The 27,113-nt window shown below is 61.4% G+C and overlaps 11 protein-coding genes across 11 annotated transcripts; all 11 read left to right on the forward strand.

Moving 5' to 3' along the window:
* Positions 1–168: 168 nt before the first annotated feature.
* On the forward strand, positions 169–1,185 carry LOC135314901 (inositol 1,4,5-trisphosphate receptor-interacting protein-like 1). Its single transcript, XM_064459953.1, has one exon. It carries the CDS (start codon positions 169–171, stop codon positions 1,183–1,185), a length of 1,017 nt encoding a protein of 338 aa, XP_064316023.1.
* A 1,523-nt stretch (positions 1,186–2,708) lies between these two features.
* On the forward strand, positions 2,709–3,728 carry LOC135314902 (inositol 1,4,5-trisphosphate receptor-interacting protein-like 1). The gene has a single exon (XM_064459954.1). The coding sequence runs from the start codon at positions 2,709–2,711 to the stop codon at positions 3,726–3,728; it is 1,020 nt and encodes a 339-aa protein (XP_064316024.1).
* Positions 3,729–5,251: 1,523 nt separating this feature from the next.
* LOC135314903 (inositol 1,4,5-trisphosphate receptor-interacting protein-like 1) lies at positions 5,252–6,268 on the forward strand. The gene has a single exon (XM_064459955.1). It carries the CDS (start codon positions 5,252–5,254, stop codon positions 6,266–6,268), a length of 1,017 nt encoding a protein of 338 aa, XP_064316025.1.
* Positions 6,269–7,780: 1,512 nt separating this feature from the next.
* LOC135314904 (inositol 1,4,5-trisphosphate receptor-interacting protein-like 1) lies at positions 7,781–8,797 on the forward strand. The gene has a single exon (XM_064459956.1). It carries the CDS (start codon positions 7,781–7,783, stop codon positions 8,795–8,797), a length of 1,017 nt encoding a protein of 338 aa, XP_064316026.1.
* Positions 8,798–10,317: 1,520 nt separating this feature from the next.
* On the forward strand, positions 10,318–11,334 carry LOC135314905 (inositol 1,4,5-trisphosphate receptor-interacting protein-like 1). The gene has a single exon (XM_064459957.1). The coding sequence runs from the start codon at positions 10,318–10,320 to the stop codon at positions 11,332–11,334; it is 1,017 nt and encodes a 338-aa protein (XP_064316027.1).
* Positions 11,335–12,857: 1,523 nt separating this feature from the next.
* LOC135314906 (inositol 1,4,5-trisphosphate receptor-interacting protein-like 1) lies at positions 12,858–13,874 on the forward strand. The gene has a single exon (XM_064459958.1). The coding sequence runs from the start codon at positions 12,858–12,860 to the stop codon at positions 13,872–13,874; it is 1,017 nt and encodes a 338-aa protein (XP_064316028.1).
* Positions 13,875–15,397: 1,523 nt separating this feature from the next.
* Positions 15,398–16,414, forward strand: LOC135314907 (inositol 1,4,5-trisphosphate receptor-interacting protein-like 1). Its single transcript, XM_064459959.1, has one exon. It carries the CDS (start codon positions 15,398–15,400, stop codon positions 16,412–16,414), a length of 1,017 nt encoding a protein of 338 aa, XP_064316029.1.
* Positions 16,415–17,937: 1,523 nt separating this feature from the next.
* Positions 17,938–18,954, forward strand: LOC135314908 (inositol 1,4,5-trisphosphate receptor-interacting protein-like 1). The gene has a single exon (XM_064459961.1). It carries the CDS (start codon positions 17,938–17,940, stop codon positions 18,952–18,954), a length of 1,017 nt encoding a protein of 338 aa, XP_064316031.1.
* A 1,523-nt stretch (positions 18,955–20,477) lies between these two features.
* Positions 20,478–21,494, forward strand: LOC135314909 (inositol 1,4,5-trisphosphate receptor-interacting protein-like 1). Its single transcript, XM_064459962.1, has one exon. The coding sequence runs from the start codon at positions 20,478–20,480 to the stop codon at positions 21,492–21,494; it is 1,017 nt and encodes a 338-aa protein (XP_064316032.1).
* Positions 21,495–23,017: 1,523 nt separating this feature from the next.
* LOC135314910 (inositol 1,4,5-trisphosphate receptor-interacting protein-like 1) lies at positions 23,018–24,034 on the forward strand. The gene has a single exon (XM_064459963.1). It carries the CDS (start codon positions 23,018–23,020, stop codon positions 24,032–24,034), a length of 1,017 nt encoding a protein of 338 aa, XP_064316033.1.
* A 1,523-nt stretch (positions 24,035–25,557) lies between these two features.
* On the forward strand, positions 25,558–26,574 carry LOC135314911 (inositol 1,4,5-trisphosphate receptor-interacting protein-like 1). The gene has a single exon (XM_064459964.1). The coding sequence runs from the start codon at positions 25,558–25,560 to the stop codon at positions 26,572–26,574; it is 1,017 nt and encodes a 338-aa protein (XP_064316034.1).
* The last annotated feature ends 539 nt before the right edge of the window (positions 26,575–27,113 follow it).

A 27,113-nucleotide genomic window follows, 5' to 3' on the forward strand; every position in this document is an offset into this window, starting at 1 on the left:
CGGGAGAGCTGTGGGCAGGGCACGGTGCTGCCAGCGCCGGGGCTGGGCACAGGCCTTGCTGCCTCCCAGCTGCCTCGCCCCCTCTCCTGCCTGCCCCCATGTCCCTGTGGCTCCTGCTCCCCCTGCCCAGCCCCACTCAGCTCCCTTCTCTCCCCTCTCCTGCAGGCCATGGCTCTGGTGACATGGTTCACCTTGATTGTGATGGGCATCATGCACGTGCCACTGCAGGTCGGGCATGGTCCGGACGTGGCCAGGTGCCAGCGCGAGCAAGAGCGTCTGGAGCTGCTGCTCCAGGATATGGCTCGGCTGCTTGAAGAGATGCAGGAGTCGAGCTGGGTGACCAGGGGAGCCCTGCTCCTTGCTTCCTTGCAGCAGTGGCAGTTCTGGGCCTTTGCTGGAGGCCTGCTCCTGCTCTTTTGGCTCTGCTGGCGGCCCTGGAAGAGGAGCCGTGAGCCAGGAAGCAGCAGCAAGCATGGCAGCTCCACAAGCCTTGAGGAGGAGGAGGAGGAGGAGGAAGAAGAGGGGGAGGACCCATTGCACATTGACAGGTTTCTGCATGAGTGCACATCGTGGCCACTGCGGAAGAGGCAACGAGAGTGCACGATGGTGGAAGAGCTGGTGAACAACCTTCTCCGGGTCTGCCGAATCCTGTCCGGCAATGGCTTCACGCCACGACTGCAGCCAGCTGTCGGGGTGGGTGGCTTCCTGAAAGGCTGGAATGGTCGTGAAGAAGACCTTGTCTATCGCCTGCTTGTGCCCCTGAAGCCACCCGCTGGGCACTCCTTCCACCTCGAGCTGGGCACCGAAGGGGACATGCTGCTCAGGAACTCCTGCCTGCGTGTGGAACTGGAGTGCATGTGCACCAGGGAGCGGCAGCTGGGGGACATGCTCTGCTTCCTCCATCACCCTGAGGATGAGCTGATGAGCAGTCAGGAAGCCAGCCTCCTGCAGACCCTCTGCAGCGGCTCGTACCTCGACGTGCAGAAAACCGCCTTCTGGCTGCAGGGGCTGATGAAAGCAGCCTCCATTCTTGCGCCTCCAGCCACCAAGTGCAAGCTAAAAGTGCTGCCCTCCACGCGCTTCTGCAAGCTGCAGCTGAGAGATGTCTTCAAGAGGCCCCTCTTTGTGGAGCTGATCCTGGCGGTGCAGCAAGGCAACTCGGACACATTTGTGAGCATGGAGTAGGCAGAGGTCAGCGCTAGCAGCAGTGCGAGGTGGCCGAGGAGAGAGAGAGAGAGCGCGCCAAAGAGAGAGCGCGAGGTGGCCAAAGAGGCCTCTCGCTGCAAGGAGGCTTGTGACAGAGGCTGCGTTACCACCTGGGCAACGGCCGCCCACCCTCTTCACCAGAGACCGTTCCCTCCGGGACACTTACCCCGGGCAAAGATGCCAATAAATCTTTCTGGTTTTGAAAAGCTGCCTGTAAATACGCTGAGAGAAGGAAGAACGGGGGCTGGATGCGGCAGCCATTAACTGCCTGGGGACGTGAGCATAGCAGGGTGGCAAGAAGGTGCCTGGCTTACACCAGGCTGCAGAGAGCCGGGAGGCGGCAGGTGCCCAACCTCTGCTGATGTGGTGGGTTAACCTCGGCTGGCTGCCAGGTGCCCAGCAAGCCGCTCTCCCATTCCCCCTCCTCAGCAGGAGAGGGGGAGAAAAGGAGACGAAAAAGCTCGCGGGTCGACATAAGGGCAGGGAGATTGCCATACCTATTAGCACCAGAGGCAAAACAGACTCGACCTGGGGAAAAGGAATTTCATTTATTGCCATTCTGAAATGGAGTAGGATGGTGAGCAGCAAAGTCACAAGGAAAAGCACCTGCCCCCAACCCGCCACGCCTTCTTCCCAGGCACAACCTCACTCCTTCACTCCCACCTCCTTTACCTCCTCACCTGCGAGGGGCACAGGGCATGGGGAATAGGGGTTGCGGCCAGTTCCTAACCGTCGTCCTTCCCATGGGCCCTTCCCAAGAGCCGCAGTTCGTCTAGAGCTGCTCCAGCGCGGCTCCCCCGTGGGCCACAGCTCTTGCCACAAGAAGACCTGCCCCTGCTCCTGCCTTGGCTCATGTCAGGACCCTGGTCCGCTGTGGGCTCTTCAGAGGAGAAGATCAGGAGAGAAAGAAGAAAGGCGGGAGTGGGGCAGAGTAGAGAGGAAAACGGGAAGCAAAGGAAGGCCAAAGGGAGATGGACTGGAAGAGGATAAAGAAGAGGCAGGAGAAAAGGGAGAAGAAAGGAGGTGAGGCAAAAAGGAACCAGAGACGGGAGAAGGAAAGTAAATGGAGCAGAAAGGGGGGGAGAGGCGTGGTGGGGCGGGGCGCGGTCGGGGTGTGCCTGTGATGCGCTCTGGCGCCTGTGACAGCACAGGGGACGTGTCACAGTGGCAGTGGTTATAAGGGGCACCGGCAGGCAGCGCTGCCCCAGTACGGCTTGGGGCAGCGGTGAGTGCACACGCGGCGGGGAGGTTGGTGTGGGCTGGACGAGGGCCGGAGCGGTAACGCGGGCCCCCGGGGAGGGGGCTCTGACCCTGTGGCGAGGCTCTGGCACTCGCGGGAGAGCTGTGGGCAGGGCACGGTGCTGCCAGCGCCGGGGCTGGGCACAGGCCTTGCTGCCTCCCAGCTGCCTCGCCCCCTCTCCTGCCTGCCCCCATGTCCCTGTGGCTCCTGCTCCCCCTGCCCAGCCCCACTCAGCTCCCTTCTCTCCCCTCTCCTGCAGGCCATGGCTCTGGTGACATGGTTCACCTTGATTGTGATGGGCATCATGCACGTGCCACTGCAGGTCGGGCATGGTCCGGACGTGGCCAGGTGCCAGCGCGAGCAAGAGCGTCTGGAGCTGCTGCTCCAGGATATGGCTCGGCTGCTTGAAGAGATGCAGGAGTCGAGCTGGGTGACCAGGGGAGCCCTGCTCCTTGCTTCCTTGCAGCAGTGGCAGTTCTGGGCCTTTGCTGGAGGCCTGCTCCTGCTCTTTTGGCTCTGCTGGCGGCCCTGGAAGAGGAGCCGTGAGCCAGGAAGCAGCAGCAAGCATGGCAGCTCCACAAGCCTTGAGGAGGAGGAGGAGGAGGAGGAGGAAGAAGAGGGGGACGACCCATTGCACATGGACAGGTTTCTGCATGAGTGCACATCGTGGCCACTGCGGAAGAGGCAACGAGAGTGCACGATGGTGGAAGAGCTGGTGAACAACCTTCTCCGGGTCTGCCGAATCCTGTCCGGCAATGGCTTCACGCCACGACTGCAGCCAGCTGTCGGGGTGGGTGGCTTCCTGAAAGGCTGGAATGGTCGTGAAGAAGACCTTGTCTATCGCCTGCTTGTGCCCCTGAAGCCACCCGCTGGGCACTCCTTCCACCTCGAGCTGGGCACCGAAGGGGACATGCTGCTCAGGAACTCCTGCCTGCGTGTGGAACTGGAGTGCATGTGCACCAGGGAGCGGCAGCTGGGGGACATGCTCTGCTTCCTCCATCACCCTGAGGATGAGCTGATGAGCAGTCAGGAAGCCAGCCTCCTGCAGACCCTCTGCAGCGGCTCGTACCTCGACGTGCAGAAAACCGCCTTCTGGCTGCAGGGGCTGATGAAAGCAGCCTCCATTCTTGCGCCTCCAGCCACCAAGTGCAAGCTAAAAGTGCTGCCCTCCACGCGCTTCTGCAAGCTGCAGCTGAGAGATGTCTTCAAGAGGCCCCTCTTTGTGGAGCTGATCCTGGCGGTGCAGCAAGGCAACTCGGACACATTTGTGAGCATGGAGTAGGCAGAGGTCAGCGCTAGCAGCAGTGCGAGGTGGCCGAGGAGAGAGAGAGAGAGCGCGCCAAAGAGAGAGCGCGAGGTGGCCAAAGAGGCCTCTCGCTGCAAGGAGGCTTGTGACAGAGGCTGCGTTACCACCTGGGCAACGGCCGCCCACCCTCTTCACCAGAGACCGTTCCCTCCGGGACACTTACCCCGGGCAAAGATGCCAATAAATCTTTCTGGTTTTGAAAAGCTGCCTGTAAATACGCTGAGAGAAGGAAGAACGGGGGCTGGATGTGGCAGCCATTAACTGCCTGGGGACGTGAGCATAGCAGGGTGGCAAGAAGGTGCCTGGCTTACACCAGGCTGCAGAGAGCCGGGAGGCGGCAGGTGCCCAACCTCTGCTGATGTGGTGGGTTAACCTCGGCTGGCTGCCAGGTGCCCAGCAAGCCGCTCTCCCATTCCCCCTCCTCAGCAGGAGAGGGGGAGAAAAGGAGACGAAAAAGCTCGCGGGTCGACATAAGGGCAGGGAGATTGCCATACCTATTAGCACCAGAGGCAAAACAGACTCGACCTGGGGAAAAGGAATTTCATTTATTGCCATTCTGAAATGGAGTAGGATGGTGAGCAGCAAAGTCACAAGGAAAAGCACCTGCCCCCAACCCGCCACGCCTTCTTCCCAGGCACAACCTCACTCCTTCACTCCCACCTCCTTTACCTCCTCACCCGCGAGGGGCACAGGGCATGGGGAATAGGGGTTGCGGCCAGTTCCTAACCGTCGTCCTTCCCATGGGCCCTTCCCAAGAGCCGCAGTTCGTCTAGAGCTGCTCCAGCGCGGCTCCCCCGTGGGCCACAGCTCTTGCCACAAGAAGACCTGCCCCTGCTCCTGCCTTGGCTCATGTCAGGACCCTGGTCCGCTGTGGGCTCTTCAGAGGAGAAGATCAGGAGAGAAAGAAGAAAGGCGGGAGTGGGGCAGAGTAGAGAGGAAAAAGGGAAGCAAAGGAAGGCCAAAGGGAGATGGACTGGAAGAGGATAAAGAAGAGGCAGGAGAAAAGGGAGAAGAAAGGAGGTGAGGCAAAAAGGAACCAGAGACGGGAGAAGGAAAGTAAATGGAGCAGAAAGGGGGGGAGAGGCGTGGTGGGGCGGGGCGCGGTCGGGGTGTGCCTGTGATGCGCTCTGGCGCCTGTGACAGCACAGGGGACGTGTCACAGTGGCAGTGGTTATAAGGGGCACCGGCAGGCAGCGCTGCCCCAGTACGGCTTGGGGCAGCGGTGAGTGCACACGCGGCGGGGAGGTTGGTGTGGGCTGGACGAGGGCCAGAGCGGTAACGCAGGTCCCCGGGGAGGGGGCTCTGACCCTGTGGCGAGGCTCTGGCACTCGCGGGAGAGCTGTGGGCAGGGCACGGTGCTGCCAGCGCCGGGGCTGGGCACAGGCCTTGCTGCCTCCCAGCTGCCTCGCCCCCTCTCCTGCCTGCCCCCATGTCCCTGTGGCTCCTGCTCCCCCTGCCCAGCCCCACTCAGCTCCCTTCTCTCCCCTCTCCTGCAGGCCATGGCTCTGGTGACATGGTTCACCTTGATTGTGATGGGCATCATGCACGTGCCACTGCAGGTCGGGCATGGTCCGGACGTGGCCAGGTGCCAGCGCGAGCAAGAGCGTCTGGAGCTGCTGCTCCAGGATATGGCTCGGCTGCTTGAAGAGATGCAGGAGTCGAGCTGGGTGACCAGGGGAGCCCTGCTCCTTGCTTCCTTGCAGCAGTGGCAGTTCTGGGCCTTTGCTGGAGGCCTGCTCCTGCTCTTTTGGCTCTGCTGGCGGCCCTGGAAGAGGAGCCGTGAGCCAGGAAGCAGCAGCAAGCATGGCAGCTCCACAAGCCTTGAGGAGGAGGAGGAGGAGGAGGAAGAAGAGGGGGACGACCCATTGCACATGGACAGGTTTCTGCATGAGTGCACATCGTGGCCACTGCGGAAGAGGCAACGAGAGTGCACGATGGTGGAAGAGCTGGTGAACAACCTTCTCCGGGTCTGCCGAATCCTGTGCGGCAATGGCTTCACGCCACGACTGCAGCCAGCTGTCGGGGTGGGTGGCTTCCTGAAAGGCTGGAATGGTCGTGAAGAAGACCTTGTCTATCGCCTGCTTGTGCCCCTGAAGCCACCCGCTGGGCACTCCTTCCACCTCGAGCTGGGCACCGAAGGGGACATGCTGCTCAGGAACTCCTGCCTGCGTGTGGAACTGGAGTGCATGTGCACCAGGGAGCGGCAGCTGGGGGACATGCTCTGCTTCCTCCATCACCCTGAGGATGAGCTGATGAGCAGTCAGGAAGCCAGCCTCCTGCAGACCCTCTGCAGCGGCTCGTACCTCGACGTGCAGAAAACCGCCTTCTGGCTGCAGGGGCTGATGAAAGCAGCCTCCATTCTTGCGCCTCCAGCCACCAAGTGCAAGCTAAAAGTGCTGCCCTCCACGCGCTTCTGCAAGCTGCAGCTGAGAGATGTCTTCAAGAGGCCCCTCTTTGTGGAGCTGATCCTGGCGGTGCAGCAAGGCAACTCGGACACATTTGTGAGCATGGAGTAGGCAGAGGTCAGCGCTAGCAGCAGTGCGAGGTGGCCGAGGAGAGAGAGAGAGAGCGCGCCAAAGAGAGAGCAAAGAGGCCTCTCGCTGCAAGGAGGCTTGTGACAGAGGCTGCGTTACCACCTGGGCAACGGCCGCCCACCCTCTTCACCAGAGACCATTCCCTCCGGGACACTTACCCCGGGCAAAGATGCCAATAAATCTTTCTGGTTTTGAAAAGCTGCCTGTAAATACGCTGAGAGAAGGAAGAACGGGGGCTGGATGCGGCAGCCATTAACTGCCTGGGGACGTGAGCATAGCAGGGTGGCAAGAAGGTGCCTGGCTTACACCAGGCTGCAGAGAGCCGGGAGGCGGCAGGTGCCCAACCTCTGCTGATGTGGTGGGTTAACCTCGGCTGGCTGCCAGGTGCCCAGCAAGCCGCTCTCCCATTCCCCCTCCTCAGCAGGAGAGGGGGAGAAAAGGAGACGAAAAAGCTCGCGGGTCGACATAAGGGCAGGGAGATTGCCATACCTATTAGCACCAGAGGCAAAACAGACTCGACCTGGGGAAAAGGAATTTCATTTATTGCCATTCTGAAATGGAGTAGGATGGTGAGCAGCAAAGTCACAAGGAAAAGCACCTGCCCCCAACCCGCCACGCCTTCTTCCCAGGCACAACCTCACTCCTTCACTCCCACCTCCTTTACCTCCTCACCCGCGAGGGGCACAGGGCATGGGGAATAGGGGTTGCGGCCAGTTCCTAACCGTCGTCCTTCCCATGGGCCCTTCCCAAGAGCCGCAGTTCGTCTAGAGCTGCTCCAGCGCGGCTCCCCCGTGGGCCACAGCTCTTGCCACAAGAAGACCTGCCCCTGCTCCTGCCTTGGCTCATGTCAGGACCCTGGTCCGCTGTGGGCTCTTCAGAGGAGAAGATCAGGAGAGAAAGAAGAAAGGCGGGAGTGGGGCAGAGTAGAGAGGAAAAAGGGAAGCAAAGGAAGGCCAAAGGGAGATGGACTGGAAGAGGATAAAGAAGAGGCAGGAGAAAAGGGAGAAGAAAGGAGGTGAGGCAAAAAGGAACCAGAGACGGGAGAAGGAAAGTAAATGGAGCAGAAAGGGGGGGAGAGGCGTGGTGGGGCGGGGCGCGGTCGGGGTGTGCCTGTGATGCGCTCTGGCGCCTGTGACAGCACAGGGGACGTGTCACAGTGGCAGTGGTTATAAGGGGCACCGGCAGGCAGCGCTGCCCCAGTACGGCTTGGGGCAGCGGTGAGTGCACACGCGGCGGGGAGGTTGGTGTGGGCTGGACGAGGGCCGGAGCGGTAACGCAGGTCCCCGGGGAGGGGGCTCTGACCCTGTGGCGAGGCTCTGGCACTCGCGGGAGAGCTGTGGGCAGGGCACGGTGCTGCCAGCGCCGGGGCTGGGCACAGGCCTTGCTGCCTCCCAGCTGCCTCGCCCCCTCTCCTGCCTGCCCCCATGTCCCTGTGGCTCCTGCTCCCCCTGCCCAGCCCCACTCAGCTCCCTTCTCTCCCCTCTCCTGCAGGCCATGGCTCTGGTGACATGGTTCACCTTGATTGTGATGGGCATCATGCACGTGCCACTGCAGGTCGGGCATGGTCCGGACGTGGCCAGGTGCCAGCGCGAGCAAGAGCGTCTGGAGCTGCTGCTCCAGGATATGGCTCGGCTGCTTGAAGAGATGCAGGAGTCGAGCTGGGTGACCAGGGGAGCCCTGCTCCTTGCTTCCTTGCAGCAGTGGCAGTTCTGGGCCTTTGCTGGAGGCCTGCTCCTGCTCTTTTGGCTCTGCTGGCGGCCCTGGAAGAGGAGCCGTGAGCCAGGAAGCAGCAGCAAGCATGGCAGCTCCACAAGCCTTGAGGAGGAGGAGGAGGAGGAGGAAGAAGAGGGGGACGACCCATTGCACATGGACAGGTTTCTGCATGAGTGCACATCGTGGCCACTGCGGAAGAGGCAACGAGAGTGCACGATGGTGGAAGAGCTGGTGAACAACCTTCTCCGGGTCTGCCGAATCCTGTCCGGCAATGGCTTCACGCCACGACTGCAGCCAGCTGTCGGGGTGGGTGGCTTCCTGAAAGGCTGGAATGGTCGTGAAGAAGACCTTGTCTATCGCCTGCTTGTGCCCCTGAAGCCACCCGCTGGGCACTCCTTCCACCTCGAGCTGGGCACCGAAGGGGACATGCTGCTCAGGAACTCCTGCCTGCGTGTGGAACTGGAGTGCATGTGCACCAGGGAGCGGCAGCTGGGGGACATGCTCTGCTTCCTCCATCACCCTGAGGATGAGCTGATGAGCAGTCAGGAAGCCAGCCTCCTGCAGACCCTCTGCAGCGGCTCGTACCTCGACATGCAGAAAACCGCCTTCTGGCTGCAGGGGCTGATGAAAGCAGCCTCCATTCTTGCGCCTCCAGCCACCAAGTGCAAGCTAAAAGTGCTGCCCTCCACGCGCTTCTGCAAGCTGCAGCTGAGAGATGTCTTCAAGAGGCCCCTCTTTGTGGAGCTGATCCTGGCGGTGCAGCAAGGCAACTCGGACACATTTGTGAGCATGGAGTAGGCAGAGGTCAGCGCTAGCAGCAGTGCGAGGTGGCCGAGGAGAGAGAGAGAGAGTGCCAAAGAGAGAGTGCGAGGTGGCCAAATATCCGCTCGCTGCAAGGAGGCTTGTGACAGAGGCTGCGTTACCACCTGGGCAACGGCCGCCCACCCTCTTCACCAGAGACCGTTCCCTCCGGGACACTTACCCCGGGCAAAGATGCCAATAAATCTTTCTGGTTTTGAAAAGCTGCCTGTAAATACGCTGAGAGAAGGAAGAACGGGGGCTGGATGCGGCAGCCATTAACTGCCTGGGGACGTGAGCATAGCAGGGTGGCAAGAAGGTGCCTGGCTTACACCAGGCTGCAGAGAGCCGGGAGGTGGCAGGTGCCCAACCTCTGCTGATGTGGTGGGTTAACCTCGGCTGGCTGCCAGGTGCCCAGCAAGCCGCTCTCCCATTCCCCCTCCTCAGCAGGAGAGGGGGAGAAAAGGAGACGAAAAAGCTCGCGGGTCGACATAAGGGCAGGGAGATTGCCATACCTATTAGCACCAGAGGCAAAACAGACTCGACCTGGGGAAAAGGAATTTCGTTTATTGCCATTCTGAAATGGAGTAGGATGGTGAGCAGCAAAGTCACAAGGAAAAGCACCTGCCCCCAACCCGCCACGCCTTCTTCCCAGGCACAACCTCACTCCTTCACTCCCACCTCCTTTACCTCCTCACCCGCGAGGGGCACAGGGCATGGGGAATAGGGGTTGCGGCCAGTTCCTAACCGTCGTCCTTCCCATGGGCCCTTCCCAAGAGCCGCAGTTCGTCTAGAGCTGCTCCAGCGCGGCTCCCCCGTGGGCCACAGCTCTTGCCACAAGAAGACCTGCCCCTGCTCCTGCCTTGGCTCATGTCAGGACCTTGGTCCGCTGTGGGCTCTTCAGAGGAGAAGATCAGGAGAGAAAGAAGAAAGGCGGGAGTGGGGCAGAGTAGAGAGGAAAAAGGGAAGCAAAGGAAGGCCAAAGGGAGATGGACTGGAAGAGGATAAAGAAGAGGCAGGAGAAAAGGGAGAAGAAAGGAGGTGAGGCAAAAAGGAACCAGAGACGGGAGAAGGAAAGTAAATGGAGCAGAAAGGGGGGGAGAGGCGTGGTGGGGCGGGGCGCGGTCGGGGTGTGCCTGTGATGCGCTCTGGCGCCTGTGACAGCACAGGGGACGTGTCACAGTGGCAGTGGTTATAAGGGGCACCGGCAGGCAGCGCTGCCCCAGTACGGCTTGGGGCAGCGGTGAGTGCACACGCGGCGGGGAGGTTGGTGTGGGCTGGACGAGGGCCGGAGCGGTAACGCAGGTCCCCGGGGAGGGGGCTCTGACCCTGTGGCGAGGCTCTGGCACTCGCGGGAGAGCTGTGGGCAGGGCACGGTGCTGCCAGCGCCGGGGCTGGGCACAGGCCTTGCTGCCTCCCAGCTGCCTCGCCCCCTCTCCTGCCTGCCCCCATGTCCCTGTGGCTCCTGCTCCCCCTGCCCAGCCCCACTCAGCTCCCTTCTCTCCCCTCTCCTGCAGGCCATGGCTCTGGTGACATGGTTCACCTTGATTGTGATGGGCATCATGCACGTGCCACTGCAGGTCGGGCATGGTCCGGACGTGGCCAGGTGCCAGCGCGAGCAAGAGCGTCTGGAGCTGCTGCTCCAGGATATGGCTCGGCTGCTTGAAGAGATGCAGGAGTCGAGCTGGGTGACCAGGGGAGCCCTGCTCCTTGCTTCCTTGCAGCAGTGGCAGTTCTGGGCCTTTGCTGGAGGCCTGCTCCTGCTCTTTTGGCTCTGCTGGCGGCCCTGGAAGAGGAGCCGTGAGCCAGGAAGCAGCAGCAAGCATGGCAGCTCCACAAGCCTTGAGGAGGAGGAGGAGGAGGAGGAAGAAGAGGGGGACGACCCATTGCACATGGACAGGTTTCTGCATGAGTGCACATCGTGGCCACTGCGGAAGAGGCAACGAGAGTGCACGATGGTGGAAGAGCTGGTGAACAACCTTCTCCGGGTCTGCCGAATCCTGTCCGGCAATGGCTTCACGCCACGACTGCAGCCAGCTGTCGGGGTGGGTGGCTTCCTGAAAGGCTGGAATGGTCGTGAAGAAGACCTTGTCTATCGCCTGCTTGTGCCCCTGAAGCCACCCGCTGGGCACTCCTTCCACCTCGAGCTGGGCACCGAAGGGGACATGCTGCTCAGGAACTCCTGCCTGCGTGTGGAACTGGAGTGCATGTGCACCAGGGAGCGGCAGCTGGGGGACATGCTCTGCTTCCTCCATCACCCTGAGGATGAGCTGATGAGCAGTCAGGAAGCCAGCCTCCTGCAGACCCTCTGCAGCGGCTCGTACCTCGACGTGCAGAAAACCGCCTTCTGGCTGCAGGGGCTGATGAAAGCAGCCTCCATTCTTGCGCCTCCAGCCACCAAGTGCAAGCTAAAAGTGCTGCCCTCCACGCGCTTCTGCAAGCTGCAGCTGAGAGATGTCTTCAAGAGGCCCCTCTTTGTGGAGCTGATCCTGGCGGTGCAGCAAGGCAACTCGGACACATTTGTGAGCATGGAGTAGGCAGAGGTCAGCGCTAGCAGCAGTGCGAGGTGGCCGAGGAGAGAGAGAGAGAGCGCGCCAAAGAGAGAGCGCGAGGTGGCCAAAGAGGCCTCTCGCTGCAAGGAGGCTTGTGACAGAAGCTGCGTTACCACCTGGGCAACGGCCGCCCACCCTCTTCACCAGAGACCGTTCCCTCCGGGACACTTACCCCGGGCAAAGATGCCAATAAATCTTTCTGGTTTTGAAAAGCTGCCTGTAAATACGCTGAGAGAAGGAAGAACGGGGGCTGGATGCGGCAGCCATTAACTGCCTGGGGACGTGAGCATAGCAGGGTGGCAAGAAGGTGCCTGGCTTACACCAGGCTGCAGAGAGCCGGGAGGTGGCAGGTGCCCAACCTCTGCTGATGTGGTGGGTTAACCTCGGCTGGCTGCCAGGTGCCCAGCAAGCCGCTCTCCCATTCCCCCTCCTCAGCAGGAGAGGGGGAGAAAAGGAGACGAAAAAGCTCGCGGGTCGACATAAGGGCAGGGAGATTGCCATACCTATTAGCACCAGAGGCAAAACAGACTCGACCTGGGGAAAAGGAATTTCGTTTATTGCCATTCTGAAATGGAGTAGGATGGTGAGCAGCAAAGTCACAAGGAAAAGCACCTGCCCCCAACCCGCCACGCCTTCTTCCCAGGCACAACCTCACTCCTTCACTCCCACCTCCTTTACCTCCTCACCCGCGAGGGGCACAGGGCATGGGGAATAGGGGTTGCGGCCAGTTCCTAACCGTCGTCCTTCCCATGGGCCCTTCCCAAGAGCCGCAGTTCGTCTAGAGCTGCTCCAGCGCGGCTCCCCCGTGGGCCACAGCTCTTGCCACAAGAAGACCTGCCCCTGCTCCTGCCTTGGCTCATGTCAGGACCTTGGTCCGCTGTGGGCTCTTCAGAGGAGAAGATCAGGAGAGAAAGAAGAAAGGCAGGAGTGGGGCAGAGTAGAGAGGAAAAAAGGAAGCAAAGGAAGGCCAAAGGGAGATGGACTGGAAGAGGATAAAGAAGAGGCAGGAGAAAAGGGAGAAGAAAGGAGGTGAGGCAAAAAGGAACCAGAGACGGGAGAAGGAAAGTAAATGGAGCAGAAAGGGGGGGAGAGGCGTGGTGGGGCGGGGCGCGGTCGGGGTGTGCCGGTGATGCGCTCTGGCGCCTGTGACAGCACAGGGGACGCGTCACAGTGGCAGTGGTTATAAGGGGCACCGGCAGGCAGCGCTGCCCCAGTACGGCTTGGGGCAGCGGTGAGTGCACACGCGGCGGGGAGGTTGGTGTGGGCTGGACGAGGGCCGGAGCGGTAACGCGGGCCCCCGGGGAGGGGGCTCTGACCCTGTGGCGAGGCTCTGGCACTCGCGGGAGAGCTGTGGGCAGGGCACGGTGCTGCCAGCGCCGGGGCTGGGCACAGGCCTTGCTGCCTCCCAGCTGCCTCGCCCCCTCTCCTGCCTGCCCCCATGACCCTGTGGCTCCTGCTCCCCCTGCCCAGCCCCACTCAGCTCCCTTCTCTCCCCTCTCCTGCAGGCCATGGCTCTGGTGACATGGTTCACCTTGATTGTGATGGGCATCATGCACGTGCCACTGCAGGTCGGGCATGGTCCGGACGTGGCCAGGTGCCAGCGCGAGCAAGAGCGTCTGGAGCTGCTGCTCCAGGATATGGCTCGGCTGCTTGAAGAGATGCAGGAGTCGAGCTGGGTGACCAGGGGAGCCCTGCTCCTTGCTTCCTTGCAGCAGTGGCAGTTCTGGGCCTTTGCTGGAGGCCTGCTCCTGCTCTTTTGGCTCTGCTGGCGGCCCTGGAAGAGGAGCCGTGAGCCAGGAAGCAGCAGCAAGCATGGCAGCTCCACAAGCCTTGAGGAGGAGGAGGAGGAGGAGGAAGAAGAGGGGGACGACCCATTGCACATGGACAGGTTTCTGCATGAGTGCACATCGTGGCCACTGCGGAAGAGGCAACGAGAGTGCACGATGGTGGAAGAGCTGGTGAACAACCTTCTCCGGGTCTGCCGAATCCTGTCCGGCAATGGCTTCACGCCACGACTGCAGCCAGCTGTCGGGGTGGGTGGCTTCCTGAAAGGCTGGAATGGTCGTGAAGAAGACCTTGTCTATCGCCTGCTTGTGCCCCTGAAGCCACCCGCTGGGCACTCCTTCCACCTCGAGCTGGGCACCGAAGGGGACATGCTGCTCAGGAACTCCTGCCTGCGTGTGGAACTGGAGTGCATGTGCACCAGGGAGCGGCAGCTGGGGGACATGCTCTGCTTCCTCCATCACCCTGAGGATGAGCTGATGAGCAGTCAGGAAGCCAGCCTCCTGCAGACCCTCTGCAGCGGCTCGTACCTCGACGTGCAGAAAACCGCCTTCTGGCTGCAGGGGCTGATGAAAGCAGCCTCCATTCTTGCGCCTCCAGCCACCAAGTGCAAGCTAAAAGTGCTGCCCTCCACGCGCTTCTGCAAGCTGCAGCTGAGAGATGTCTTCAAGAGGCCCCTCTTTGTGGAGCTGATCCTGGCGGTGCAGCAAGGCAACTCGGACACATTTGTGAGCATGGAGTAGGCAGAGGTCAGCGCTAGCAGCAGTGCGAGGTGGCCGAGGAGAGAGAGAGAGAGCGCGCCAAAGAGAGAGCGCGAGGTGGCCAAAGAGGCCTCTCGCTGCAAGGAGGCTTGTGACAGAGGCTGCGTTACCACCTGGGCAACGGCCGCCCACCCTCTTCACCAGAGACCGTTCCCTCCGGGACACTTACCCCGGGCAAAGATGCCAATAAATCTTTCTGGTTTTGAAAAGCTGCCTGTAAATACGCTGAGAGAAGGAAGAACGGGGGCTGGATGCGGCAGCCATTAACTGCCTGGGGACGTGAGCATAGCAGGGTGGCAAGAAGGTGCCTGGCTTACACCAGGCTGCAGAGAGCCGGGAGGCGGCAGGTGCCCAACCTCTGCTGATGTGGTGGGTTAACCTCGGCTGGCTGCCAGGTGCCCAGCAAGCCGCTCTCCCATTCCCCCTCCTCAGCAGGAGAGGGGGAGAAAAGGAGACGAAAAAGCTCGCGGGTCGACATAAGGGCAGGGAGATTGCCATACCTATTGCCACCAGAGGCAAAACAGACTCGACCTGGGGAAAAGGAATTTCGTTTATTGCCATTCTGAAATGGAGTAGGATGGTGAGCAGCAAAGTCACAAGGAAAAGCACCTGCCCCCAACCCGCCACGCCTTCTTCCCAGGCACAACCTCACTCCTTCACTCCCACCTCCTTTACCTCCTCACCCGCGAGGGGCACAGGGCATGGGGAATAGGGGTTGCGGCCAGTTCCTAACCGTCGTCCTTCCCATGGGCCCTTCCCAAGAGCCGCAGTTCGTCTAGAGCTGCTCCAGCGCGGCTCCCCCGTGGGCCACAGCTCTTGCCACAAGAAGACCTGCCCCTGCTCCTGCCTTGGCTCATGTCAGGACCTTGGTCCGCTGTGGGCTCTTCAGAGGAGAAGATCAGGAGAGAAAGAAGAAAGGCAGGAGTGGGGCAGAGTAGAGAGGAAAAAAGGAAGCAAAGGAAGGCCAAAGGGAGATGGACTGGAAGAGGATAAAGAAGAGGCAGGAGAAAAGGGAGAAGAAAGGAGGTGAGGCAAAAAGGAACCAGAGACGGGAGAAGGAAAGTAAATGGAGCAGAAAGGGGGGGAGAGGCGTGGTGGGGCGGGGCGCGGTCGGGGTGTGCCGGTGATGCGCTCTGGCGCCTGTGACAGCACAGGGGACGCGTCACAGTGGCAGTGGTTATAAGGGGCACCGGCAGGCAGCGCTGCCCCAGTACGGCTTGGGGCAGCGGTGAGTGCACACGCGGCGGGGAGGTTGGTGTGGGCTGGACGAGGGCCGGAGCGGTAACGCGGGCCCCCGGGGAGGGGGCTCTGACCCTGTGGCGAGGCTCTGGCACTCGCGGGAGAGCTGTGGGCAGGGCACGGTGCTGCCAGCGCCGGGGCTGGGCACAGGCCTTGCTGCCTCCCAGCTGCCTCGCCCCCTCTCCTGCCTGCCCCCATGTCCCTGTGGCTCCTGCTCCCCCTGCCCAGCCCCACTCAGCTCCCTTCTCTCCCCTCTCCTGCAGGCCATGGCTCTGGTGACATGGTTCACCTTGATTGTGATGGGCATCATGCACGTGCCACTGCAGGTCGGGCATGGTCCGGACGTGGCCAGGTGCCAGCGCGAGCAAGAGCGTCTGGAGCTGCTGCTCCAGGATATGGCTCGGCTGCTTGAAGAGATGCAGGAGTCGAGCTGGGTGACCAGGGGAGCCCTGCTCCTTGCTTCCTTGCAGCAGTGGCAGTTCTGGGCCTTTGCTGGAGGCCTGCTCCTGCTCTTTTGGCTCTGCTGGCGGCCCTGGAAGAGGAGCCGTGAGCCAGGAAGCAGCAGCAAGCATGGCAGCTCCACAAGCCTTGAGGAGGAGGAGGAGGAGGAGGAAGAAGAGGGGGACGACCCATTGCACATGGACAGGTTTCTGCATGAGTGCACATCGTGGCCACTGCGGAAGAGGCAACGAGAGTGCACGATGGTGGAAGAGCTGGTGAACAACCTTCTCCGGGTCTGCCGAATCCTGTCCGGCAATGGCTTCACGCCACGACTGCAGCCAGCTGTCGGGGTGGGTGGCTTCCTGAAAGGCTGGAATGGTCGTGAAGAAGACCTTGTCTATCGCCTGCTTGTGCCCCTGAAGCCACCCGCTGGGCACTCCTTCCACCTCGAGCTGGGCACCGAAGGGGACATGCTGCTCAGGAACTCCTGCCTGCGTGTGGAACTGGAGTGCATGTGCACCAGGGAGCGGCAGCTGGGGGACATGCTCTGCTTCCTCCATCACCCTGAGGATGAGCTGATGAGCAGTCAGGAAGCCAGCCTCCTGCAGACCCTCTGCAGCGGCTCGTACCTCGACGTGCAGAAAACCGCCTTCTGGCTGCAGGGGCTGATGAAAGCAGCCTCCATTCTTGCGCCTCCAGCCACCAAGTGCAAGCTAAAAGTGCTGCCCTCCACGCGCTTCTGCAAGCTGCAGCTGAGAGATGTCTTCAAGAGGCCCCTCTTTGTGGAGCTGATCCTGGCGGTGCAGCAAGGCAACTCGGACACATTTGTGAGCATGGAGTAGGCAGAGGTCAGCGCTAGCAGCAGTGCGAGGTGGCCGAGGAGAGAGAGAGAGAGCGCGCCAAAGAGAGAGCGCGAGGTGGCCAAAGAGGCCTCTCGCTGCAAGGAGGCTTGTGACAGAGGCTGCGTTACCACCTGGGCAACGGCCGCCCACCCTCTTCACCAGAGACCGTTCCCTCCGGGACACTTACCCCGGGCAAAGATGCCAATAAATCTTTCTGGTTTTGAAAAGCTGCCTGTAAATACGCTGAGAGAAGGAAGAACGGGGGCTGGATGCGGCAGCCATTAACTGCCTGGGGACGTGAGCATAGCAGGGTGGCAAGAAGGTGCCTGGCTTACACCAGGCTGCAGAGAGCCGGGAGGCGGCAGGTGCCCAACCTCTGCTGATGTGGTGGGTTAACCTCGGCTGGCTGCCAGGTGCCCAGCAAGCCGCTCTCCCATTCCCCCTCCTCAGCAGGAGAGGGGGAGAAAAGGAGACGAAAAAGCTCGCGGGTCGACATAAGGGCAGGGAGATTGCCATACCTATTGCCACCAGAGGCAAAACAGACTCGACCTGGGGAAAAGGAATTTCGTTTATTGCCATTCTGAAATGGAGTAGGATGGTGAGCAGCAAAGTCACAAGGAAAAGCACCTGCCCCCAACCCGCCACGCCTTCTTCCCAGGCACAACCTCACTCCTTCACTCCCACCTCCTTTACCTCCTCACCCGCGAGGGGCACAGGGCATGGGGAATAGGGGTTGCGGCCAGTTCCTAACCGTCGTCCTTCCCATGGGCCCTTCCCAAGAGCCGCAGTTCGTCTAGAGCTGCTCCAGCGCGGCTCCCCCGTGGGCCACAGCTCTTGCCACAAGAAGACCTGCCCCTGCTCCTGCCTTGGCTCATGTCAGGACCTTGGTCCGCTGTGGGCTCTTCAGAGGAGAAGATCAGGAGAGAAAGAAGAAAGGCAGGAGTGGGGCAGAGTAGAGAGGAAAAAAGGAAGCAAAGGAAGGCCAAAGGGAGATGGACTGGAAGAGGATAAAGAAGAGGCAGGAGAAAAGGGAGAAGAAAGGAGGTGAGGCAAAAAGGAACCAGAGACGGGAGAAGGAAAGTAAATGGAGCAGAAAGGGGGGGAGAGGCGTGGTGGGGCGGGGCGCGGTCGGGGTGTGCCGGTGATGCGCTCTGGCGCCTGTGACAGCACAGGGGACGCGTCACAGTGGCAGTGGTTATAAGGGGCACCGGCAGGCAGCGCTGCCCCAGTACGGCTTGGGGCAGCGGTGAGTGCACACGCGGCGGGGAGGTTGGTGTGGGCTGGACGAGGGCCGGAGCGGTAACGCGGGCCCCCGGGGAGGGGGCTCTGACCCTGTGGCGAGGCTCTGGCACTCGCGGGAGAGCTGTGGGCAGGGCACGGTGCTGCCAGCGCCGGGGCTGGGCACAGGCCTTGCTGCCTCCCAGCTGCCTCGCCCCCTCTCCTGCCTGCCCCCATGTCCCTGTGGCTCCTGCTCCCCCTGCCCAGCCCCACTCAGCTCCCTTCTCTCCCCTCTCCTGCAGGCCATGGCTCTGGTGACATGGTTCACCTTGATTGTGATGGGCATCATGCACGTGCCACTGCAGGTCGGGCATGGTCCGGACGTGGCCAGGTGCCAGCGCGAGCAAGAGCGTCTGGAGCTGCTGCTCCAGGATATGGCTCGGCTGCTTGAAGAGATGCAGGAGTCGAGCTGGGTGACCAGGGGAGCCCTGCTCCTTGCTTCCTTGCAGCAGTGGCAGTTCTGGGCCTTTGCTGGAGGCCTGCTCCTGCTCTTTTGGCTCTGCTGGCGGCCCTGGAAGAGGAGCCGTGAGCCAGGAAGCAGCAGCAAGCATGGCAGCTCCACAAGCCTTGAGGAGGAGGAGGAGGAGGAGGAAGAAGAGGGGGACGACCCATTGCACATGGACAGGTTTCTGCATGAGTGCACATCATGGCCACTGCGGAAGAGGCAACGAGAGTGCACGATGGTGGAAGAGCTGGTGAACAACCTTCTCCGGGTCTGCCGAATCCTGTCCGGCAATGGCTTCACGCCACGACTGCAGCCAGCTGTCGGGGTGGGTGGCTTCCTGAAAGGCTGGAATGGTCGTGAAGAAGACCTTGTCTATCGCCTGCTTGTGCCCCTGAAGCCACCCGCTGGGCACTCCTTCCACCTCGAGCTGGGCACCGAAGGGGACATGCTGCTCAGGAACTCCTGCCTGCGTGTGGAACTGGAGTGCATGTGCACCAGGGAGCGGCAGCTGGGGGACATGCTCTGCTTCCTCCATCACCCTGAGGATGAGCTGATGAGCAGTCAGGAAGCCAGCCTCCTGCAGACCCTCTGCAGCGGCTCGTACCTCGACGTGCAGAAAACCGCCTTCTGGCTGCAGGGGCTGATGAAAGCAGCCTCCATTCTTGCGCCTCCAGCCACCAAGTGCAAGCTAAAAGTGCTGCCCTCCACGCGCTTCTGCAAGCTGCAGCTGAGAGATGTCTTCAAGAGGCCCCTCTTTGTGGAGCTGATCCTGGCGGTGCAGCAAGGCAACTCGGACACATTTGTGAGCATGGAGTAGGCAGAGGTCAGCGCTAGCAGCAGTGCGAGGTGGCCGAGGAGAGAGAGAGAGAGCGCGCCAAAGAGAGAGCGCGAGGTGGCCAAAGAGGCCTCTCGCTGCAAGGAGGCTTGTGACAGAGGCTGCGTTACCACCTGGGCAACGGCCGCCCACCCTCTTCACCAGAGACCGTTCCCTCCGGGACACTTACCCCGGGCAAAGATGCCAATAAATCTTTCTGGTTTTGAAAAGCTGCCTGTAAATACGCTGAGAGAAGGAAGAACGGGGGCTGGATGCGGCAGCCATTAACTGCCTGGGGACGTGAGCATAGCAGGGTGGCAAGAAGGTGCCTGGCTTACACCAGGCTGCAGAGAGCCGGGAGGCGGCAGGTGCCCAACCTCTGCTGATGTGGTGGGTTAACCTCGGCTGGCTGCCAGGTGCCCAGCAAGCCGCTCTCCCATTCCCCCTCCTCAGCAGGAGAGGGGGAGAAAAGGAGACGAAAAAGCTCGCGGGTCGACATAAGGGCAGGGAGATTGCCATACCTATTAGCACCAGAGGCAAAACAGACTCGACCTGGGGAAAAGGAATTTCGTTTATTGCCATTCTGAAATGGAGTAGGATGGTGAGCAGCAAAGTCACAAGGAAAAGCACCTGCCCCCAACCCGCCACGCCTTCTTCCCAGGCACAACCTCACTCCTTCACTCCCACCTCCTTTACCTCCTCACCCGCGAGGGGCACAGGGCATGGGGAATAGGGGTTGCGGCCAGTTCCTAACCGTCGTCCTTCCCATGGGCCCTTCCCAAGAGCCGCAGTTCGTCTAGAGCTGCTCCAGCGCGGCTCCCCCGTGGGCCACAGCTCTTGCCACAAGAAGACCTGCCCCTGCTCCTGCCTTGGCTCATGTCAGGACCTTGGTCCGCTGTGGGCTCTTCAGAGGAGAAGATCAGGAGAGAAAGAAGAAAGGCAGGAGTGGGGCAGAGTAGAGAGGAAAAAAGGAAGCAAAGGAAGGCCAAAGGGAGATGGACTGGAAGAGGATAAAGAAGAGGCAGGAGAAAAGGGAGAAGAAAGGAGGTGAGGCAAAAAGGAACCAGAGACGGGAGAAGGAAAGTAAATGGAGCAGAAAGGGGGGGAGAGGCGTGGTGGGGCAGGGCGCGGTCGGGGTGTGCCGGTGATGCGCTCTGGCGCCTGTGACAGCACAGGGGACGCGTCACAGTGGCAGTGGTTATAAGGGGCACCGGCAGGCAGCGCTGCCCCAGTACGGCTTGGGGCAGCGGTGAGTGCACACGCGGCGGGGAGGTTGGTGTGGGCTGGACGAGGGCCGGAGCGGTAACGCGGGCCCCCGGGGAGGGGGCTCTGACCCTGTGGCGAGGCTCTGGCACTCGCGGGAGAGCTGTGGGCAGGGCACGGTGCTGCCAGCGCCGGGGCTGGGCACAGGCCTTGCTGCCTCCCAGCTGCCTCGCCCCCTCTCCTGCCTGCCCCCATGTCCCTGTGGCTCCTGCTCCCCCTGCCCAGCCCCACTCAGCTCCCTTCTCTCCCCTCTCCTGCAGGCCATGGCTCTGGTGACATGGTTCACCTTGATTGTGATGGGCATCATGCACGTGCCACTGCAGGTCGGGCATGGTCCGGACGTGGCCAGGTGCCAGCGCGAGCAAGAGCGTCTGGAGCTGCTGCTCCAGGATATGGCTCGGCTGCTTGAAGAGATGCAGGAGTCGAGCTGGGTGACCAGGGGAGCCCTGCTCCTTGCTTCCTTGCAGCAGTGGCAGTTCTGGGCCTTTGCTGGAGGCCTGCTCCTGCTCTTTTGGCTCTGCTGGCGGCCCTGGAAGAGGAGCCGTGAGCCAGGAAGCAGCAGCAAGCATGGCAGCTCCACAAGCCTTGAGGAGGAGGAGGAGGAGGAGGAAGAAGAGGGGGACGACCCATTGCACATGGACAGGTTTCTGCATGAGTGCACATCGTGGCCACTGCGGAAGAGGCAACGAGAGTGCACGATGGTGGAAGAGCTGGTGAACAACCTTCTCCGGGTCTGCCGAATCCTGTCCGGCAATGGCTTCACGCCACGACTGCAGCCAGCTGTCGGGGTGGGTGGCTTCCTGAAAGGCTGGAATGGTCGTGAAGAAGACCTTGTCTATCGCCTGCTTGTGCCCCTGAAGCCACCCGCTGGGCACTCCTTCCACCTCGAGCTGGGCACCGAAGGGGACATGCTGCTCAGGAACTCCTGCCTGCGTGTGGAACTGGAGTGCATGTGCACCAGGGAGCGGCAGCTGGGGGACATGCTCTGCTTCCTCCATCACCCTGAGGATGAGCTGATGAGCAGTCAGGAAGCCAGCCTCCTGCAGACCCTCTGCAGCGGCTCGTACCTCGACGTGCAGAAAACCGCCTTCTGGCTGCAGGGGCTGATGAAAGCAGCCTCCATTCTTGCGCCTCCAGCCACCAAGTGCAAGCTAAAAGTGCTGCCCTCCACGCGCTTCTGCAAGCTGCAGCTGAGAGATGTCTTCAAGAGGCCCCTCTTTGTGGAGCTGATCCTGGCGGTGCAGCAAGGCAACTCGGACACATTTGTGAGCATGGAGTAGGCAGAGGTCAGCGCTAGCAGCAGTGCGAGGTGGCCGAGGAGAGAGAGAGAGAGCGCGCCAAAGAGAGAGCGCGAGGTGGCCAAAGAGGCCTCTCGCTGCAAGGAGGCTTGTGACAGAGGCTGCGTTACCACCTGGGCAACGGCCGCCCACCCTCTTCACCAGAGACCGTTCCCTCCGGGACACTTACCCCGGGCAAAGATGCCAATAAATCTTTCTGGTTTTGAAAAGCTGCCTGTAAATACGCTGAGAGAAGGAAGAACGGGGGCTGGATGCGGCAGCCATTAACTGCCTGGGGACGTGAGCATAGCAGGGTGGCAAGAAGGTGCCTGGCTTACACCAGGCTGCAGAGAGCCGGGAGGCGGCAGGTGCCCAACCTCTGCTGATGTGGTGGGTTAACCTCGGCTGGCTGCCAGGTGCCCAGCAAGCCGCTCTCCCATTCCCCCTCCTCAGCAGGAGAGGGGGAGAAAAGGAGACGAAAAAGCTCGCGGGTCGACATAAGGGCAGGGAGATTGCCATACCTATTAGCACCAGAGGCAAAACAGACTCGACCTGGGGAAAAGGAATTTCATTTATTGCCATTCTGAAATGGAGTAGGATGGTGAGCAGCAAAGTCACAAGGAAAAGCACCTGCCCCCAACCCGCCACGCCTTCTTCCCAGGCACAACCTCACTCCTTCACTCCCACCTCCTTTACCTCCTCACCCGCGAGGGGCACAGGGCATGGGGAATAGGGGTTGCGGCCAGTTCCTAACCGTCGTCCTTCCCATGGGCCCTTCCCAAGAGCCGCAGTTCGTCTAGAGCTGCTCCAGCGCGGCTCCCCCGTGGGCCACAGCTCTTGCCACAAGAAGACCTGCCCCTGCTCCTGCCTTGGCTCATGTCAGGACCTTGGTCCGCTGTGGGCTCTTCAGAGGAGAAGATCAGGAGAGAAAGAAGAAAGGCAGGAGTGGGGCAGAGTAGAGAGGAAAAAAGGAAGCAAAGGAAGGCCAAAGGGAGATGGACTGGAAGAGGATAAAGAAGAGGCAGGAGAAAAGGGAGAAGAAAGGAGGTGAGGCAAAAAGGAACCAGAGACGGGAGAAGGAAAGTAAATGGAGCAGAAAGGGGGGGAGAGGCGTGGTGGGGCGGGGCGTGGTCGGGGTGTGCCGGTGATGCGCTCTGGCGCCTGTGACAGCACAGGGGACGCGTCACAGTGGCAGTGGTTATAAGGGGCACCGGCAGGCAGCGCTGCCCCAGTACGGCTTGGGGCAGCGGTGAGTGCACACGCGGCGGGGAGGTTGGTGTGGGCTGGACGAGGGCCGGAGCGGTAACGCGGGCCCCCGGGGAGGGGGCTCTGACCCTGTGGCGAGGCTCTGGCACTCGCGGGAGAGCTGTGGGCAGGGCACGGTGCTGCCAGCGCCGGGGCTGGGCACAGGCCTTGCTGCCTCCCAGCTGCCTCGCCCCCTCTCCTGCCTGCCCCCATGTCCCTGTGGCTCCTGCTCCCCCTGCCCAGCCCCACTCAGCTCCCTTCTCTCCCCTCTCCTGCAGGCCATGGCTCTGGTGACATGGTTCACCTTGATTGTGATGGGCATCATGCACGTGCCACTGCAGGTCGGGCATGGTCCGGACGTGGCCAGGTGCCAGCGCGAGCAAGAGCGTCTGGAGCTGCTGCTCCAGGATATGGCTCGGCTGCTTGAAGAGATGCAGGAGTCGAGCTGGGTGACCAGGGGAGCCCTGCTCCTTGCTTCCTTGCAGCAGTGGCAGTTCTGGGCCTTTGCTGGAGGCCTGCTCCTGCTCTTTTGGCTCTGCTGGCGGCCCTGGAAGAGGAGCCGTGAGCCAGGAAGCAGCAGCAAGCATGGCAGCTCCACAAGCCTTGAGGAGGAGGAGGAGGAGGAGGAAGAAGAGGGGGACGACCCATTGCACATGGACAGGTTTCTGCATGAGTGCACATCGTGGCCACTGCGGAAGAGGCAACGAGAGTGCACGATGGTGGAAGAGCTGGTGAACAACCTTCTCCGGGTCTGCCGAATCCTGTCCGGCAATGGCTTCACGCCACGACTGCAGCCAGCTGTCGGGGTGGGTGGCTTCCTGAAAGGCTGGAATGGTCGTGAAGAAGACCTTGTCTATCGCCTGCTTGTGCCCCTGAAGCCACCCGCTGGGCACTCCTTCCACCTCGAGCTGGGCACCGAAGGGGACATGCTGCTCAGGAACTCCTGCCTGCGTGTGGAACTGGAGTGCATGTGCACCAGGGAGCGGCAGCTGGGGGACATGCTCTGCTTCCTCCATCACCCTGAGGATGAGCTGATGAGCAGTCAGGAAGCCAGCCTCCTGCAGACCCTCTGCAGCGGCTCGTACCTCGACGTGCAGAAAACCGCCTTCTGGCTGCAGGGGCTGATGAAAGCAGCCTCCATTCTTGCGCCTCCAGCCACCAAGTGCAAGCTAAAAGTGCTGCCCTCCACGCGCTTCTGCAAGCTGCAGCTGAGAGATGTCTTCAAGAGGCCCCTCTTTGTGGAGCTGATCCTGGCGGTGCAGCAAGGCAACTCGGACACATTTGTGAGCATGGAGTAGGCAGAGGTCAGCGCTAGCAGCAGTGCGAGGTGGCCGAGGAGAGAGAGAGAGAGCGCGCCAAAGAGAGAGCGCGAGGTGGCCAAAGAGGCCTCTCGCTGCAAGGAGGCTTGTGACAGAGGCTGCGTTACCACCTGGGCAACGGCCGCCCACCCTCTTCACCAGAGACCGTTCCCTCCGGGACACTTACCCCGGGCAAAGATGCCAATAAATCTTTCTGGTTTTGAAAAGCTGCCTGTAAATACGCTGAGAGAAGGAAGAACGGGGGCTGGATGCGGCAGCCATTAACTGCCTGGGGACGTGAGCATAGCAGGGTGGCAAGAAGGTGCCTGGCTTACACCAGGCTGCAGAGAGCCGGGAGGCGGCAGGTGCCCAACCTCTGCTGATGTGGTGGGTTAACCTCGGCTGGCTGCCAGGTGCCCAGCAAGCCGCTCTCCCATTCCCCCTCCTCAGCAGGAGAGGGGGAGAAAAGGAGACGAAAAAGCTCGCGGGTCGACATAAGGGCAGGGAGATTGCCATACCTATTAGCACCAGAGGCAAAACAGACTCGACCTGGGGAAAAGGAATTTCATTTATTGCCATTCTGAAATGGAGTAGGATGGTGAGCAGCAAAGTCACAAGGAAAAGCACCTGCCCCCAACCCGCCACGCCTTCTTCCCAGGCACAACCTCACTCCTTCACTCCCACCTCCTTTACCTCCTCACCCGCGAGGGGCACAGGGCATGGGGAATAGGGGTTGCGGCCAGTTCCTAACCGTCGTCCTTCCCATGGGCCCTTCCCAAGAGCCGCAGTTCGTCTAGAGCTGCTCCAGCGCGGCTCCCCCGTGGGCCACAGCTCTTGCCACAAGAAGACCTGCCCCTGCTCCTGCCTTGGCTCATGTCAGGACCTTGGTCCGCTGTGGGCTCTTCAGAGGAGAAGATCAGGAGAGAAAGAAGAAAGGCAGGAGTGGGGCAGAGTAGAGAGGAAAAAAGGAAGCAAAGGAAGGCCAAAGGGAGATGGACTGGAAGAGGATAAAGAAGAGGCAGGAGAAAAGGGAGAAGAAAGGAGGTGAGGCAAAAAGGAACCAGAGACGGGAGAAGGAAAGTAAATGGAGCAGAAAGGGGGGGAGAGGCGTGGTGGGGCGGGGCGTGGTCGGGGTGTGCCGGTGATGCGCTCTGGCGCCTGTGACAGCACAGGGGACGCGTCACAGTGGCAGTGGTTATAAGGGGCACCGGCAGGCAGCGCTGCCCCAGTACGGCTTGGGGCAGCGGTGAGTGCACACGCGGCGGGGAGGTTGGTGTGGGCTGGACGAGGGCCGGAGCGGTAACGCGGGCCCCCGGGGAGGGGGCTCTGACCCTGTGGCGAGGCTCTGGCACTCGCGGGAGAGCTGTGGGCAGGGCACGGTGCTGCCAGCGCCGGGGCTGGGCACAGGCCTTGCTGCCTCCCAGCTGCCTCGCCCCCTCTCCTGCCTGCCCCCATGTCCCTGTGGCTCCTGCTCCCCCTGCCCAGCCCCACTCAGCTCCCTTCTCTCCCCTCTCCTGCAGGCCATGGCTCTGGTGACATGGTTCACCTTGATTGTGATGGGCATCATGCACGTGCCACTGCAGGTCGGGCATGGTCCGGACGTGGCCAGGTGCCAGCGCGAGCAAGAGCGTCTGGAGCTGCTGCTCCAGGATATGGCTCGGCTGCTTGAAGAGATGCAGGAGTCGAGCTGGGTGACCAGGGGAGCCCTGCTCCTTGCTTCCTTGCAGCAGTGGCAGTTCTGGGCCTTTGCTGGAGGCCTGCTCCTGCTCTTTTGGCTCTGCTGGCGGCCCTGGAAGAGGAGCCGTGAGCCAGGAAGCAGCAGCAAGCATGGCAGCTCCACAAGCCTTGAGGAGGAGGAGGAGGAGGAGGAAGAAGAGGGGGACGACCCATTGCACATGGACAGGTTTCTGCATGAGTGCACATCGTGGCCACTGCGGAAGAGGCAACGAGAGTGCACGATGGTGGAAGAGCTGGTGAACAACCTTCTCCGGGTCTGCCGAATCCTGTGCGGCAATGGCTTCACGCCACGACTGCAGCCAGCTGTCGGGGTGGGTGGCTTCCTGAAAGGCTGGAATGGTCGTGAAGAAGACCTTGTCTATCGCCTGCTTGTGCCCCTGAAGCCACCCGCTGGGCACTCCTTCCACCTCGAGCTGGGCACCGAAGGGGACATGCTGCTCAGGAACTCCTGCCTGCGTGTGGAACTGGAGTGCATGTGCACCAGGGAGCGGCAGCTGGGGGACATGCTCTGCTTCCTCCATCACCCTGAGGATGAGCTGATGAGCAGTCAGGAAGCCAGCCTCCTGCAGACCCTCTGCAGCGGCTCGTACCTCGACGTGCAGAAAACCGCCTTCTGGCTGCAGGGGCTGATGAAAGCAGCCTCCATTCTTGCGCCTCCAGCCACCAAGTGCAAGCTAAAAGTGCTGCCCTCCACGCGCTTCTGCAAGCTGCAGCTGAGAGATGTCTTCAAGAGGCCCCTCTTTGTGGAGCTGATCCTGGCGGTGCAGCAAGGCAACTCGGACACATTTGTGAGCATGGAGTAGGCAGAGGTCAGCGCTAGCAGCAGTGCGAGGTGGCCGAGGAGAGAGAGAGAGAGCGCGCCAAAGAGAGAGCGCGAGGTGGCCAAAGAGGCCTCTCGCTGCAAGGAGGCTTGTGACAGAGGCTGCGTTACCACCTGGGCAACGGCCGCCCACCCTCTTCACCAGAGACCGTTCCCTCCGGGACACTTACCCCGGGCAAAGATGCCAATAAATCTTTCTGGTTTTGAAAAGCTGCCTGTAAATACGCTGAGAGAAGGAAGAACGGGGGCTGGATGCGGCAGCCATTAACTGCCTGGGGACGTGAGCATAGCAGGGTGGCAAGAAGGTGCCTGGCTTACACCAGGCTGCAGAGAGCCGGGAGGCGGCAGGTGCCCAACCTCTGCTGATGTGGTGGGTTAACCTCGGCTGGCTGCCAGGTGCCCAGCAAGCCGCTCTCCCATTCCCCCTCCTCAGCAGGAGAGGGGGAGAAAAGGAGACGAAAAAGCTCGCGGGTCGACATAAGGGCAGGGAGATTGCCATACCTATTAGCACCAGAGGCAAAA

Source organism: Phalacrocorax carbo, chromosome 9 (assembly GCF_963921805.1).
Source record: "Phalacrocorax carbo chromosome 9, bPhaCar2.1, whole genome shotgun sequence".
Lineage (NCBI taxonomy): Eukaryota > Metazoa > Chordata > Aves > Suliformes > Phalacrocoracidae > Phalacrocorax > Phalacrocorax carbo.

Bases quoted from the DNA above. Each gene is read 5' to 3' on its own strand.
- LOC135314901 (XM_064459953.1), top strand. From the start codon at position 169: ATGGCTCTGGTGACATGGTTCACCTTGATTGTGATGGGCATCATGCAC.
- LOC135314902 (XM_064459954.1), top strand. From the start codon at position 2,709: ATGGCTCTGGTGACATGGTTCACCTTGATTGTGATGGGCATCATGCAC.
- LOC135314903 (XM_064459955.1), top strand. From the start codon at position 5,252: ATGGCTCTGGTGACATGGTTCACCTTGATTGTGATGGGCATCATGCAC.
- LOC135314904 (XM_064459956.1), top strand. From the start codon at position 7,781: ATGGCTCTGGTGACATGGTTCACCTTGATTGTGATGGGCATCATGCAC.
- LOC135314905 (XM_064459957.1), top strand. From the start codon at position 10,318: ATGGCTCTGGTGACATGGTTCACCTTGATTGTGATGGGCATCATGCAC.
- LOC135314906 (XM_064459958.1), top strand. From the start codon at position 12,858: ATGGCTCTGGTGACATGGTTCACCTTGATTGTGATGGGCATCATGCAC.
- LOC135314907 (XM_064459959.1), top strand. From the start codon at position 15,398: ATGGCTCTGGTGACATGGTTCACCTTGATTGTGATGGGCATCATGCAC.
- LOC135314908 (XM_064459961.1), top strand. From the start codon at position 17,938: ATGGCTCTGGTGACATGGTTCACCTTGATTGTGATGGGCATCATGCAC.
- LOC135314909 (XM_064459962.1), top strand. From the start codon at position 20,478: ATGGCTCTGGTGACATGGTTCACCTTGATTGTGATGGGCATCATGCAC.
- LOC135314910 (XM_064459963.1), top strand. From the start codon at position 23,018: ATGGCTCTGGTGACATGGTTCACCTTGATTGTGATGGGCATCATGCAC.
- LOC135314911 (XM_064459964.1), top strand. From the start codon at position 25,558: ATGGCTCTGGTGACATGGTTCACCTTGATTGTGATGGGCATCATGCAC.